The sequence below is a fragment of the Temnothorax americanus genome, unplaced genomic scaffold (genome assembly GCF_048541705.1).
Source record: "Temnothorax americanus isolate GAGA-0224 unplaced genomic scaffold, ASM4854170v1 Scaffold1, whole genome shotgun sequence".
In the NCBI taxonomy this organism is placed as follows: domain Eukaryota; kingdom Metazoa; phylum Arthropoda; class Insecta; order Hymenoptera; family Formicidae; genus Temnothorax; species Temnothorax americanus.
Genome location: NW_027509230.1, coordinates 4,065,911 through 4,080,807, shown reverse-complemented (window position 1 = coordinate 4,080,807; position 14,897 = coordinate 4,065,911). Strand labels below are relative to the sequence as shown.

Below are 14,897 nucleotides of genomic sequence, written 5' to 3'. Positions count from 1 at the left end.
AGAGACAATCAATCAGCCGATCACTGGACCTTGACTGTGTCCACATTGCGCGTAGTGAAATAGCGCGTCTGTGTGCGTGTGATACGCACGCACGTATGTGCTCCTGTCCCTACTGGTTGTCTTTCCTCATCACCGTTGCAATAATGTACGCGAAGCTTTCGTTGCGCGCTCCTCTCCCTGTCTCCGTTCCATTTACACCACGCGCCGCGCCGATCTCGCCGTCCATTCGTGTTTAATACGCCACATCGACGGGCGAGACACCATAAGGGGCGCGAGAGGCTATGAAATAAAATAACACGTAGCACGTGAATGGGTCGGTGCATCTGCGTCATTGAGCGCATCGCGAATGATGGATTTAAATAGCTCATACCGAGCAACGTTTGAACATAGCTCGACAGACAATTTGAGTACTTTTGGTGTCGTATCGTCTCGAATTGGCATCAATTTCGCAGCTGACAGACATCACCGGAGTGGGCATTTGACCACTAATGTGTTAAATTAGTTTCAACTCCAAAAAGTCACACTGGAATCAAACTGCTGCCAAAGCTACGTAAATAACGCATCGGTGAGAAGAATAATGGCTCATTTGAAAACGCGATACAGATTATGTGTTGTCACTTAGACTCATTCATCGCATAAAAACAGCGCGTTTTGTTTGCGAAAAGGGCAACGAGCGAAATACAGATACAAATTGTCATTCGCGTCGCAATCGATGAATCTTATTACGCGCCTTTATTAATTCGTATTTTTCTAAAAGTTCGTATATTCTTCGGCTCACCTGCCGCCTCTGAAACGCGCGAACGCAATATCGATATTAAACGTCATCGTACACGCGGGCGACAATGTCGACCCACGTCGCTCCGAACTCCACATAATCGGGACGGCGCGGGCGGGACGACGATGAGGGGACTCCGAGAGAAGAAAAAAAAACGAGAGAGGACAGAAGGGCAAGGGCGTGTTTGGTGTTTCCGATTCTATGGACGCTTGACCCATTGTCTCCGGGGTTTAATTTTTACCCCCTCCCCCGCGTCGTCATCCTGCACCCTGCAGCACACCCTCCCGTGCCTCCTCGTGCGTCTTTCTCCTCGCGGTTCCTCCCACGTTATTCGTAGCCGACCTGCCGACGTATTCAGACGTACGGTGTACGCGACAATGCTGCCCGGGTCCTCGTTGTGAGACAAGGCGGTGCACAATGCGACAGCAATCAGGAGCCGCGCCCCTGCCAGCGGGATCTCCGCGCGTCTCCTCGCAATTATTATTCCCTCTCTCTTTTCCCTTTTCCTCGTCTTCCTTTCTCTTTGTCTTCTTCTTTCTCTCTTTTTACTCGATAGGACGCGTTCCTCGAATGGCGCGGGGGAATAAGAACCAACTTTCCCCGACTCCCAACTTAATCTCTTCCCAACGCGCGATCGCTTGGCCGTACAGGGAACAATGATTACGCGGTAACTCGTGCGAAATACTCGACGGATATAAACTATCGGTTCGTGCGCGAGGTTCGTTGCCGTTTACGTTGCGCAACACGGCTTCGTACAATGCCTTCTCGCGACGGCTTCGTACAATGCCTTCTCGCGACTTCACGTCGAATCTTCGTTCGAAGAAACGAGGGGGGGATACGTACGCGCTCGTTCGGATCTACCTACGAACGCAACTCCAAGAAGATACGCGGCTTACAGGAACCAAATATCGCTTTTAGGATACCGGCGGCAGCGGGGGTGTGTGTTTGCTCGGAGCGATGGATGGATAGATGGATGGATGGGTGGATGGATGGATGGATGGACGCTTTGCTTACGGGGGGGGGAGGGTTACGACGCACTGCGTAAACAACGATCGGGTTTCGTGCCCGCTTTCTTCTTCCTGGTTCTCCCGCCTGTCTCCGACTCGCGTCGATCTTGGTAGTCGAAAGGGTGCTCTTTGCAGTCCGGGAAAACCGATCCGATTTTAGAGAGAGACAAAAGGCTGGGAAACGACGGCTGGGACGTAGAGCAAAATCGGGATATTGTTACGATAGGATTATTTTTAAATAGTTACTCGTAATATTTCCATATCTTATTGGTAAGCTGCAAAATAAGCCAGGCCATTAGGATGATTAAAGGGTTTGGCCCAAAATTAATTTGTTTCATTTTTAGTCGAATGCGCGCGATCTTTTACCTTGCATTCGAATAGATCTCCTGTCAAATCTCAAAATAATGTTTGCTCTTTATACGTCTTTAAAATGATTTTGTTTAACGAGAAAAAAAATAGAATCTTCCCGTAACTTATTTCGCTTAGGAATAATTAGAACATGCTGTCGCTACATTAATACTAATTTATATACAAAATTTGCATACCACATGGATTTTTATACATAATTGGCATTAACTTCGCGACGTTTACGCGGAGCAGACAAGACGGCGCAACTCGAAAATTAACGTTAAAAAGAGTTGCCGTTAAATTAACTGAAGGGAGAGGTAGCTTCTAACCGCGGGAACGTGTCCGACTATCGACGGGCTGGCGGTTCCCGCCAGGAAAGTGCCCGGACATTATCGAAGTTTCGATGTTCGGTCTAACCAAATTCGGGACGACGAGAACGAGGGCAATTTAGTTACCTGGCGCGTTGACTGGCGCAGCCGACTATTCCAGGTCGTGTGTCGATCGATGTTCATCCACGTAAAAGGGTGGGTGGCGGCGGGTCGAGGGAGCGGATGGTTAAAGGACGGCGGTGGCGGGCGGGCGGTCGGAGGTTGTAATAAGCGTAATGGACATAGCACCCCCGCCACACGCATGCCCTCGGTCCTCGCGGCGCGTTCGCGCGGCAAAGGGTTGCTTCCTGTAATCGTGAGAACGCTCTTCCACGCTTGTCCCCCCCTTCCCCTCCCTCTCCCCGACGTTATTCTCGCCGAAATCACGATGATTCTCGCGATGGTGTTTGGGAGAATTTAAATTTATGACAGAAGCTTGAGATTTGAATTTATGAAAATTGTATTATTGTCCGGCAGATAAAGCCCGGAATGGTTACTTTCTTTGTTCTGTTGAATTTCTTGCGATTTCATCCGCGGGAAGATCATCCCGCTTGATATGCGGAAGCAGTATATCAATGATGAAATCAACCCTGGAATTAGCACGATATTCAACTGAGTTATATCAGCGAGTACATCCAAGGCGCGATGCGACTATAAAAAAAGCAATTTATGGATGGCTGTAGCGAAGTTAATATAAATGACACATATTTTCTGCAAATAAACCAGCATTACCTACATAGTAGCATCAATTCTAATTATTTCTACGCAAAATATGTCGCACGAGAACATTATATACTTATATCGCAGAATTACTTAGAATATACAAGAGACAAACGTTATTTTAAGAATCGATGAGAGATTTATATACAAATGGGAAATAAAATAAAAAGTTGTTCGAATCAGAAATGAGATAATAAAGGATTTTCGAGATAAAACTGGTCGCCTTAAAAAGTTACAGAAAAGTGTTCGATCGATTTCATTGAAATTTTCTGTAGTCTCTTAGAATAATCTCATCTTTGTCGTTAGAATTTTTTTATATTCGTCTTGGCTTTTATAATAAAAGAAACACAGTTTTTTCAGTTAAAAGATCGAAATCTTAATTTCTAATTATTGCTATTTTGTGAAAAATCAATTTTTTTAAATCGGCAAAGACTAGATTTCTTCATTATTATTATTATTTTTTTTCCATTTACTTTAAGAATCAATTTGAAATCTTTTATTTCATATAAATAAGAAAAGAAAATAGAAAGAACATACCTGAGATACTGCATACGGCTATCTTGTAGCACACAACAGTCCGTCGAGGATCGCTGTTATTCTTTTACCTTTTTTAAATAAATCTTATATTGTTCTCTGTTTAAATATATTTCATTGAACAAAAAACTCACATGAAAAGTAAAATTTTGTCATTAAAAAATGTACGAAAAGGTGTATTTTTTAGCCTTTTAGGTGCAATCTCTTAATAATACATGCCTTTCCGCTACCGATTGCACATTGTATAGTCGCGAACAAGATGATTTATGCTCGCGGCGAAAAGCGCGGTGCGTTCTCGTGCACGTGACCGCCCGCCACGGCCGCGGCGCGGCGGCACGCACGTAAACGTTGCATCGTTGCCGCACACCGTTCGCATCTCCGTGTGCGGTGTAAAAGCAGTCCACACGCGTGATATATTATGCAGTCTCGCTAAGTGGAGCTAGGAGATGCCGAGCGGAAGAGCAGCGAGGGAAAGAGGAAGAGGGAGCGAGGGAACGAGCGTGAAGAACGAACGGGGACGACGTCACGCGTTGAGCGAGTGCATGCCAGCAGGGCGAGAGAAAGAAACAGATGGGGAAGGGTGGAGAGGAGAGCGAGCGCGAAAGCGCAGAAAGGAGAGGGCGAGGTTACTCAAAACGAGCGGCTGTATTAAGTGCGCCTATAGATTACGGCGCCGGGAAAAGTAGAGGCGCATCGCGCTAAAACGCCTCAGGGAAAAAAATTACCGTATGGGCCCCCGTACGTCATCCTCGCGGCCTCGCCTCGCCTGTTTCTCCCCCCCCCCTCTCTCTCTCTCTCTCTCTCTCTCTTTCCTCTCGCGTGCATGCGAGAGCGTGTCATTTCTGGCCGGGTGCGCGCGGGATGAGCGTATTTCATGGCGAGGAACACTTCGTCGGCGCCTTTTTCTTCGATCCGATGACAGGCGCCGTCTCTCTTTCTCTCTTCCCCGCCTCGATCATCGCGAAGAACGCGTCAAGGGATGGAATACTTCGCGATTTATATACATCATGCATTATCCCGCCGCTTACCCCGTGACATCTTTTTCTTTCTTCCCTCCGAGGACGATACGCTCTAGCGATTTTCACGGTGATTTTTTCCTAGAGAAAATTTGAATCGAAGAAGTTTAATTATGAAGATGTATATGTTGGAGAGCTTCCCGGGGAGATTTGTTCAATTTCCATTTCACACGTAAATATTTCGCAAAGTTGTCACGTTTCCAAACGCTACTGCCTTTGCGCCGGATTAGCCTAGTGGAGAAAAGGATCAAACGAATTCCACTTCGCAACACAAGTGTACGTCGCAAAAAAATGTTATCTTTATTATACGTGTATATATAATACGGGCAATATATTACATATGTAATATATTAGCTTACGCTCGTTTGTGTGTGAGTGTGTGTGTGTGTGTGTGTGTTTGCGTACGCCAAATATATGCGCGCCGAAATATAAATATACACGCGCATGGCACTCGGTAACGTGTTCGTGAATATCGGAACTCTGCCTTCTCCCCGCGATAAAATACTCGTGTATGTCCTACGTACATTTCTATGAGCGCTTCAATTAACGCGGTTAACATTTTCCTAACACTCGCGCAAGACACGACGATGGTCAATTAGGGATGTAACAACGACAAATGGACGCGATAATTGTTCAAGAATGAAATTAGTAGCAACCTGCCATTTGTCGACCGTCTTCTGGCGATGATGGTTGAAATGCGCGCGCTCTCGCCATTTATCTCTATTAATAATTTGACAACCACCTTTTTCTAAATTTTTCTCTCCCTGCCTCCCCGTGCAAAATTCGTCGCACCGTCCGATTTTGTCGATTATTTTGTCCCCATTTGAACCTAGCCGCGAGTTCGTCAACGGAATTGCACGAATCTATGTACATGACTGCCTTTCTGGAACGCCATTCTGTCGTTTTCGTTCACGATGAATCTTCCGGTATACGCGTGAGAAATTCTCGTGAAACGCGAGGACACGCGAGAAGGTACATAAGTACGGATCGTATTCGAGTTAACGGGACCATCTCGCAAAGATGTATTCCCGCGAGGGCGTGCATTTATCGTAAAGGACCGTTTTAAATCTACAATCGCGTATGCGCATTTATATGTATGATGTAAGAGCTACCGTAGAAAAATACCGCTTCTCTTCTTCGTTTCTAGAACGCGAGCTACGCTCGCGAGGACAGCACTCGGCAAAAACGACGCTAATACTATAGCCTCGTTGAAACGTTGCGATTTAATTTTCAGCTACTATAATAGTCGTCGGTATCTAGGCGAGACATCGATCAACCTCGTGCGAAAGTTTCGCGCCAGCGTTGTTTACTCCTAATGAAAAATCTAAGTTCATTCGGACGGCGAAAGTTTCGCAGGAATAATACATTATATAATCATTATATATATATATATATATATATATATATATATGACTATCGTTATATGTTACTTGAGGTCGAACGCATGAGATATTTATGATTCTCGTCTTCATTCGACCCTATGTTATTATTAATGTTAAATATTTGCTGAATATTGTATATCTGTTATATATATATATATATATATATATATATATATATATATATGTGTGTGTGTCTCTGTATGTATGTTCCCCCAAAAAAACAACATAAAAATAGTACGGCAATATTTTCTATCAAATTATGAGACCACCTTTCTTCTAAAATTTAAAAGTTTGTCTTGGACCCAACATTTTATTACAATCATATTTATTGATAGTAAATTTCATGAACGACTAGGACTAAATCTAATCTTTGCGAAACAAAATGTAAGATATAAAAAAAAGACGATATCTAAGATATCTAGATGTCGAAAATTGCAAAAACAATGAGTGTAATTCACAATCAAAGCTTTTCAAAAACCGACTTCCAATAAAATTGAAATATAAGTTTGATGGAAAATACTGCCAAGCTATTGCGTTTTTTTGGGACCTTCCATACATCAATATAATACTTAAATATAAATTGCATTGGCAGCACATTGCACGAATGCATTTGTTGCAGCCACGAAAACTCGTACCATACTGTACTAAAATAAATACCGGATAAAAAAAACAATAAATACCCAATAAAATTTTTCATATAAAAACATATATATAAAATATAGTCCATACAAATTTTCTGTCTTTTATACAATCGTTGTTCATATATAAAAAAAAAATAAGAATTAAAAAATAATTAAAAAAATAATTTTCGCATTCTTTTCTTTTTGATAAAAAAATTAAGTTTGAAGAAACGAGAAAAAATTGGTCGTGTATAATCATACATAAATGCAATAATCATATATAAAATATAATTATATATAAATCAATGAACTATTCTTTACATATTGTTTAAATAATTAACCATTTTTTGAAACAAATTCTCTTAAATCCGACTCTTTCATCGTGAAACACTTGAAAATATTATTCACGTAATGAACACGCAACGCGCGGGTGCAACATAAATTCGCTAAAATCTACAGGGCCGTTATACCCGGGTACAGTTTACGTGGCTAACATACGCACGGATATCTTCCTACATCTATTCGGCCGTGCCACGCGACGACAACTATATCAAAAGGCCCATTTGAAGACACATTCTTTGCACGACAGATTGGCACGCGTGGAAACGGACGGTAGTAAAAAAATACGGTACGAGATACACAGCGCAATGATTGCAAATATAAAGATCTGCTAACGTTAAAAGGACTAGATTCACGGATATAGTCCGCGCGTCTCGCTCAATTACTCCTCTCGCCGTCGCGTATCCTCCTACACTCTTGTCCCTCAAAGTTCGACGGAAGTCTTTATCTAATGAAACGATCCTAAGAGAGTTAGAACAACAGTGCCTGCGCGCATCGCTTTCCTTCATATCGGGGAAAAAAAAATTAAAATTAAGAAAAGCCTGCATTTTCTAGCTTACCGAACGTACGTAAAAATATATATTATTCAAGACGATAACTCACGAGTGCATTGCGATAACTTCGGTCGAGTACCTACTTAGTCTAGCCTAAAGTACCGGGGAGCGATCGTCGTGATGTTTACCGTCGTCATTCGTTCGGCGGGGCGACAGGTAAAATTTCGACAGTAAGTCGGCTATACTATAATGCGCGAGAATAAATTATTCCGCGCACAGAGTTACGTTCAACAAAACAACAATGGTTTCCTCAGCTGAGCGATTACTCGGAAACGTAAATCGTTCTCCGCTCCGGATTTGGTAAACGCGCGCATATTCTCCTTTTTACAATTAGCCTGACATCTCGTCGCTCCTTGAATCAGTACTTCCCGAAACGTATCTCAAACAATTATATAATACGCGTGACTTTGGAATTGTACGGCATGCAGAATTGAAAAATAATCAGATCTCGTTCAGAAAATATTTATAGCAGAAAAATCTCAGTGACACCGGGGATCTTTTGTAGAAGCGAGACGATGCATACCGCGCAAGCCTGTAAAGCAGAATATGCATGCGTGTTCCGTCACTATGTCGCGGACGTAAATAGGCGACTGAAATGGTTCGGGAAGCACTGGTCTAAATTAAAGTAACACATACCTTCGTCTTGTTCGCGTTTACTTCTGAGTAAATTTAACTCTCAAATTGACTTTCATTCCCGGGAAGAGAGACATGCGCGTACATTCACTTAGAGAATGAGATTACCGTTATCGAGATTCAATCTCCGATCGCGCGATAATCAGATACAGACGGCTACGAATTGCATCCGATGCAATCTCTCATCTTTATTCTCCTCCCTTCTCGGAGAAGCGGTCGTTCGCCGTATAACGATCCATCAACGATTCCGTCAATGATACGCGCAAACTGTAATGCCTAATAGGCTCTAAGAAACGAAATTAAACTACTCAAACTTTTAGTTGAACGTCGTCAACGACTAGGCGCTATCCTTCAGCAAACGCACCAAAGGATTTAATTTACCTTCGTCCGAATTTCTGTACTGCTCCAGCAACTGCAAAGCCAATCAGCAAATTTATTCATTAAACGTTATTATGTAGCGTAACGTATTAATTAATAACATTATTCAATTAAAAAATGCATAAGAATTAAGATAATCGTTTTCCGTAGTTTTTTAAAGGGCATTAAATATGATTCCATTTACCAAATTGTTTTGAAAAATTTGTAGTTGAAGTTGCAAAAAAATTTAGTAAACGGGATGGTATTCGCCAAAAAAGACTACGATGATTACCCTCGTTCTTGTGCTAAAAAAAATCATTTTTTGTTAAACAGTGTAATAGATTGGGAGACAAAAGTTCATATATTAGAGAGAAATCAATTATTATAATTCTATAATTGTGAATAATAAAAAATAATTATTAATCAAAGCACAGAGACCGAGAGTGAATATCAAAACATGAAAATTGTATCATTTACCAATGCAGCCAATTTAAGATAATTGTAGTTATCGAATAAGGAAAATTCTTAAAGCGTCTAAAGCGTTTATAACATTTTGCAGTACACGTGAAAGGTTGATCGAATCGCGCGCGATACGGAATCAACTTTGTTATTTACACGTTAAAATTATGAATATATTTATGCACGCAATATTAACATGTATATTAACACGTTAAATGTGGTTACCGGGAAATCGACACTAAAACGCTGATATTACGTCTCACCGATTCAAAAAATGTAATCTACCGCAGAGAAATGCGAGCACCACGAATAGAGAAAAAAAAATGTTTTCCAACAAAGCTCGCGTGTTGTCGCAGATTTGTGTTAATAACGCATCCGTTCAATAAATGTTGAATTTGTGTCAATACGAAAGTTAGGCACATATGACAACACGAGTTGCGTCCGTCAATCATCGACTTACCTCGTACGACATTTCGCAAGACAATATCGCCATCGCCTCAGAATTGCGGTGAGTAGCGGCCAAAAGGGCCGGCAACGTGTACGGTATCAATCTGGGATCTCCGTAAAACGGGAACGGCAGGGTACACAGTTGCTGGAGGACGCTGGGGCCCGCGCCAGCCGATTGGAGAACCAGCTGGAACAGATTTCCCAAACGCGATGGACGTTATTATTCTTCAACGTAAATAATTTCATTTGCTTTAGCTTCTCCAGTAATTCCGCGATATCCGTAAAGAAGAGGAGAAGCTAGCGCAAGCAACGGCTGTGAGTTATTGAAGAGGAAATTATCGCCACGCTACCGAGAGCTATCGTTTCGGTGATTCTTCTCTCATCCGCGTTCTCGAGTTTTCGTACGTGAACTATATCGACTAGAGAATACAAATTCTTAATTTCATCGACGGGTGTTGGTACATCGATACTTTGGCCAGCAGCGAGCAAATCCAGTCACGCGCGCAAATAAAAACGCTTTTAAAAGCCGTTGTAATTTTTATATTTTAAAGCATGTGTGTATCCATTAACTTTTAAAAAAAGTCATCATAAACGAGAGTTTTACATGTTAACAGATATAAATAATAATTAATCTACACAGCAAAGCAATCGATGTTGTTAATAACTAGCATCAGCTAACAGAACTCTAGTTGAAAATAATAATCTTATTAATTCAACTTTTTTTCGTGTACGCGTCATCTCTATATCTATATAAAGCATAGTTCCACGCGTCCCGTCGACGAAGTATTAAATTATTTCTCTCAGAGGTTTCCCGCTTTTCGCGGGAGGAATCTGTCAGCCGAGTAGACGGGGAGATCGATATATACCGGACGAAGATTCGTTTCTCGTAATTGCAAATTACCCGCATCGCACGTTCGACCGGAGTTTCTCAATTGCAGCGCGGATGGTTAATTAAAGCGGCCGAGCAATTTTCTTAAAGAGCGTGAGAACTTGGCGTGGCCCAGGTGTCACGGAAACGAGAGTGTCTTTAACGCGAGAAGATCGCGCTGGACATCTGCGTCTCATGACAAGTGCCTCTGTGAACAGGACGTCGTATTCCTGTGCACCTGCACAAAACTCTTGCAGGAAATGCCCACATTTTACGCATCCCTGTCTCATCGGCGCCAAGGCGGCCCGTATTGCGCTTCGTATGCGTTAAATATCGGTCCGTCCGTTACGGTTGGCATAACTCCGCGCGCAACGTAATGTAACGTATAACTCGGTAATGATTGATTCGCGATGAAATCAGTCGCTTCGCGAAAAATATAGGTTCGCCTCATCACGAAAGTGATGATCGAACGTCGCGGTAGATTTTATCGTGAAAACTGTTCCATAAAAGTAGCCTCATCAATCCAACGCAAGGTCGCTTGACGCGTTTCGAATTCGCGCTAAAGCAAGGTTCTCGTACAATCTTATAGAGAGTTCACATTAAGTTCCACGGAATGGTCAGTGAAAGGACAATTAGCTATGAAAGTTAATCTTTCGTTGAGTTAATCTTGAATCGAGATCAAGAAAGTTAATCTTTCTGATGGGTGTCACGGATGTCGGCGGAAAAAAGCCGATTAGCCGATTGATTGCTATTTAATTGCACGGTTCTGGCGCGGTAAAGCAAGCGACGCGACGTTCTCAATATCGATTGGCAAAAAAAAACAATGTATCACGATTAACGGCGTGTAGCGACGCGCGCGTGACCTCAAGGGGGCCCTAGTTAACACGCCGGGCCCGGGTTTAAAATAAATAAGCGGAAAGCGGTAACGCGCGCACCGCGGCGCCACCGCAAAAAAAAATCCATTTCTCGAATTCGGTTACGACCGTCGACAAAAAACGGAGATGGACGTGTTTATGATCGCGAACGGAGAAGGTGATACCGTCGTACCGGGCTGGCGATAACCCTGCCTGCCGCAGATGCTCGTAGAAGCTTAAAAGCGTCTCGTTTCTCCCTTTCTCTCCCTTTCTCTCTTTCTGTTTTATGCACGTCTCACCTACACACACACACACACACACTTTTTTTCTCTCTCGCTTTCTTCCTTCCTCTTCGTCTCGCGGAAAACGATTTTTCCGAGGCAGCTACTCTCGGAGGGTCGGCTCTCGCTCTTCAGAGCGGCGACCTTAAAAAAGCGCTGAAAGACGAATGCGCGACATCGGTGGTGCACTCAACAGTTCACATTCCGATTCACCCGTTCAAGGAATCAACGTGGACACAGATTCGGTCTCAGACAACGTGCGAGCGGTGGCGTTAAATCGTAGCAACTTCGCGAGAAACAATTTCCTTAAATTGGGAAATCTCGTTAACTTCAGGAATACTAAATTTAGTCGCGAGAGATACTCGCGAGTTGCTTTAAACAATTTTCGCGTTAATAATACGCTGGTAGTTTATATTCCAGAGTTAATAATAGGTATAATAATAATATTTCATATCGCTTCCTATTTCGGAACACCGCACATACAATATTCACAGTTTTATTTGAGAAAGGTACTTGTTGATTGAGATTGTGATGTATTAATTACTTCGTTATAAATAATCACTTTGTAATAATCCGTAACAGGAAAGGTTGAAATATTTAAATAGATACTTAAATGTATCTATTACATAGATACTGAAAATCTATTAATCTATTAATTACATAATTTGTGTAGGATGTACAATAAAATATGCTCTTCCAGCCTTAAGAATCTATTAGATTCACCGAGTAAAACTTTCTTATCAATCGAATGAAGCACAAATTGTTTCGCAATTAAAGAAGAATGCTTGCACTTATCTTTATTTAAAAGATATATAGAATATTGCTGACTTCTATGTTATTGTAAATTAACAAAGAGAACAATGAAAATCGAGATGTAAATTAGGATGTAAAATTCACTCCGCGAGTAATTACGTTAAAAAAAACCCACCCGAGTAACGTAAGGTTAATACTTATAGAGAGAAAATACATAAAATGTATTATTAGATATTTAAAAATATTTACTATAGAGAGATGGGATAGATATACTTTTGAGTATCCATCACTACTATGCAATATTCCTACTTTTAAATATAATTTTTTGCATTTCGCAACTTTTGCGTTTTAATTAACAATTATTTTTATTTTACCCCTTTAGATACGGTTAATTTTGCTCTCGGAGATTCCTTCGTTTTCCGCGTCACAATTATAATAAATGTCCACGCGATTTTGCGAACTGATGGATCGGAGTTGCACGCGTGCACGCGCCCTGAAGCGCACGGAATCGTACGCCGTAAATATATCTTAACGGCATTCGGCCGTATATTGATGGGAGGTCCGCTGAGTGTGTTGTGTCTAACAGCCTCTTCCTTCTTCTCGCCAGTAACGCACGCTGTACGCCATCCAGCGCGTGCATTTCTCGCCGTACGTACCGGGTGACTCGAGACACTGCAGTCTCCGATTCGAAGAATTCAAAGCGGTACACGGTACGTACACCCTAACGGCACACATAGATGAGAATGTTCGGAGGGTATCGCAAAAGTATAGGATATTAGAGGGATGTTCTCCCTCAGGTATGTACATTCTGTATAGAAGCACCGAATATTCGAATGATATCAAGGGCTCTGTTAGGGCAGTAAAATGCCGAAAGCGAACGAGTATCCTCGATAAAGTACGTTCTCGTAAAAATCCTGACGACGCCGACGTACCTGCATCGCGCGGATAAAGATTCGAGACGCAGATAATATTTTTGAAATAGGTCAAATTCCTAATGCGCCCATAGCTTTGTCGCGCGTAGAAAGGATAACAAAAATTAACGATCTCAGAATTAACGGAGGAATCTTCGACTTTTTTCTGATTTCGTAGAAGACCGAAATGAAGATTATTCTTTAAGATCAAGAAGGTGCTTTTACGATTTTTTAAGATTACAGACGGATTATAGGACAGACAAGAAGTTTGACTTTAGCAAATTCAGAGTTTACGCAAGTGAGCGCACGACGAGCTTAACCAAGTTTCATTAGAAAGGCCCCTTCAAATTCTGAGGTGTTCGATCGCATAAGCTGCCATATGGGAACGGAACGTACCTGATTGTCCGGATTGTTTAGGGCGAAGTACCCGAGCACCACAAACAATTCCGAGAGGATGTGAATACCGCTTGTATTCGGCATAGATCCCACCTCCGATTTGTCCGACAAAGAGTCGCGGGACAGTCGGGTTATCAGGTGGCTCGCTATCAGCCGCCATTGCAGGTTCGTACCTTCGGCGCCCAAGAAGCTCTGTAACAGAACGTGCGCGTTTTCCATACAAAAAAAAAGTTATGTATACCAATTAATATTTTTATAATGGTTCTATCGATTTGGCGGATTTACGCATAAACCTGATGTGCTCGTAGAACAACGTGCTTAACGGCACTTAATGGTATTGATATAGTTCCGCTCTCGACTCTCTTCTTTCACCCTGAATCACCGAATCCCCTACAAGGCGGACACTCAAAGCCCGCTGAAATCTAAGACGGGCATTATCGGCCGGCGAAAACGAAACGTCAGCTTTATTTGCCGGTGCGGAGAAACCGCGTCGCGAGAGGCGCAAAGAGAATAGATAATATAACCGTCGGTTTTTCGGCAAATGCGCGCGGGGGCTCATCTGGTAATCGACGGGCGCTCCCGTGGGACGGGGCACGGCCCTCCCGCGGGGCACACGATAGCCCTTATGGTTTTTTGCGGGGCGAAGGGCGCGAGGCGCGGCCGCCTCGATTCAATTCGCGGTCGGCTCGCTGCGAGAGAACTTCACGGGAGGCCTTTACGTCTTGACAGGCCGAACCCCCGCGATACATGATATCTCCATCACGCCCGGTGCCCCCCCGACGGTAAGCTGCATTGTTGATTGTTGGCGGCAACAAGCGGCATCGTTGTCATTTGGAGAGGCGACCGGGGGTGGCCCGCGGTAATGCCGAATCGTGAAAACCGTCGCGAATTAAAGAGTAATGGAGCTTATGATGATCTAATGGATAGAGCACTCTAGCTCTCGCTTGTTAGATCGAGATCGAGTATTCGACGATCGAGATTCGAGAGAGATCCTAAAATAGGACGAACTAACGCTGTGCGAATGTTAGGTGGCATATATTTATATCGCGTAATTAAATATAAAATGAACTGTGGCTGTCCCGCACGTCGACACGGCATGAATTTAGCATGAAAATTATCTAGGAAAAGTACCGAAATTGAAGAGGAATAATACGAGTACACGGAAAACCGAACTCACCATCAAACTTGATGCTAGAAATTGAGGTAGCTGTAATATATCATTCGCATAGACGAACCGCGTGACATCGCGTTTTATGACAATGAAAATCAGAGGAA

At 42.7% G+C, this 14,897-nt stretch overlaps 2 protein-coding genes across 7 annotated transcripts in view; one reads left to right on the top strand and one right to left on the bottom strand.

Moving 5' to 3' along the window:
- LOC143903741 (uncharacterized) overlaps positions 1 to 14,897 on the top strand; it is a 137,074-nt gene that overhangs the window by 98,128 nt on the left and 24,049 nt on the right. The gene's annotated exons all lie outside the window — the stretch shown is intronic.
- Positions 5,046 to 14,897, bottom strand: part of Ssp3 (short spindle 3) — a 41,637-nt gene continuing 31,785 nt past the window's right edge. For 4 of the 5 annotated variants that reach the window (XM_077416121.1, XM_077415875.1, XM_077415937.1 and 1 more), the window contains 2 exons: positions 13,623 to 13,814; positions 9,753 to 13,036 (listed from right to left, as the gene is read on the bottom strand). In XM_077416121.1, coding sequence (XP_077272247.1) covers positions 12,746 to 13,036; positions 13,623 to 13,814 — 483 coding nt within the window. In that variant the 3' untranslated portion in view covers positions 9,753 to 12,745. The other variant, XM_077416040.1, reaches the window with a different exon arrangement.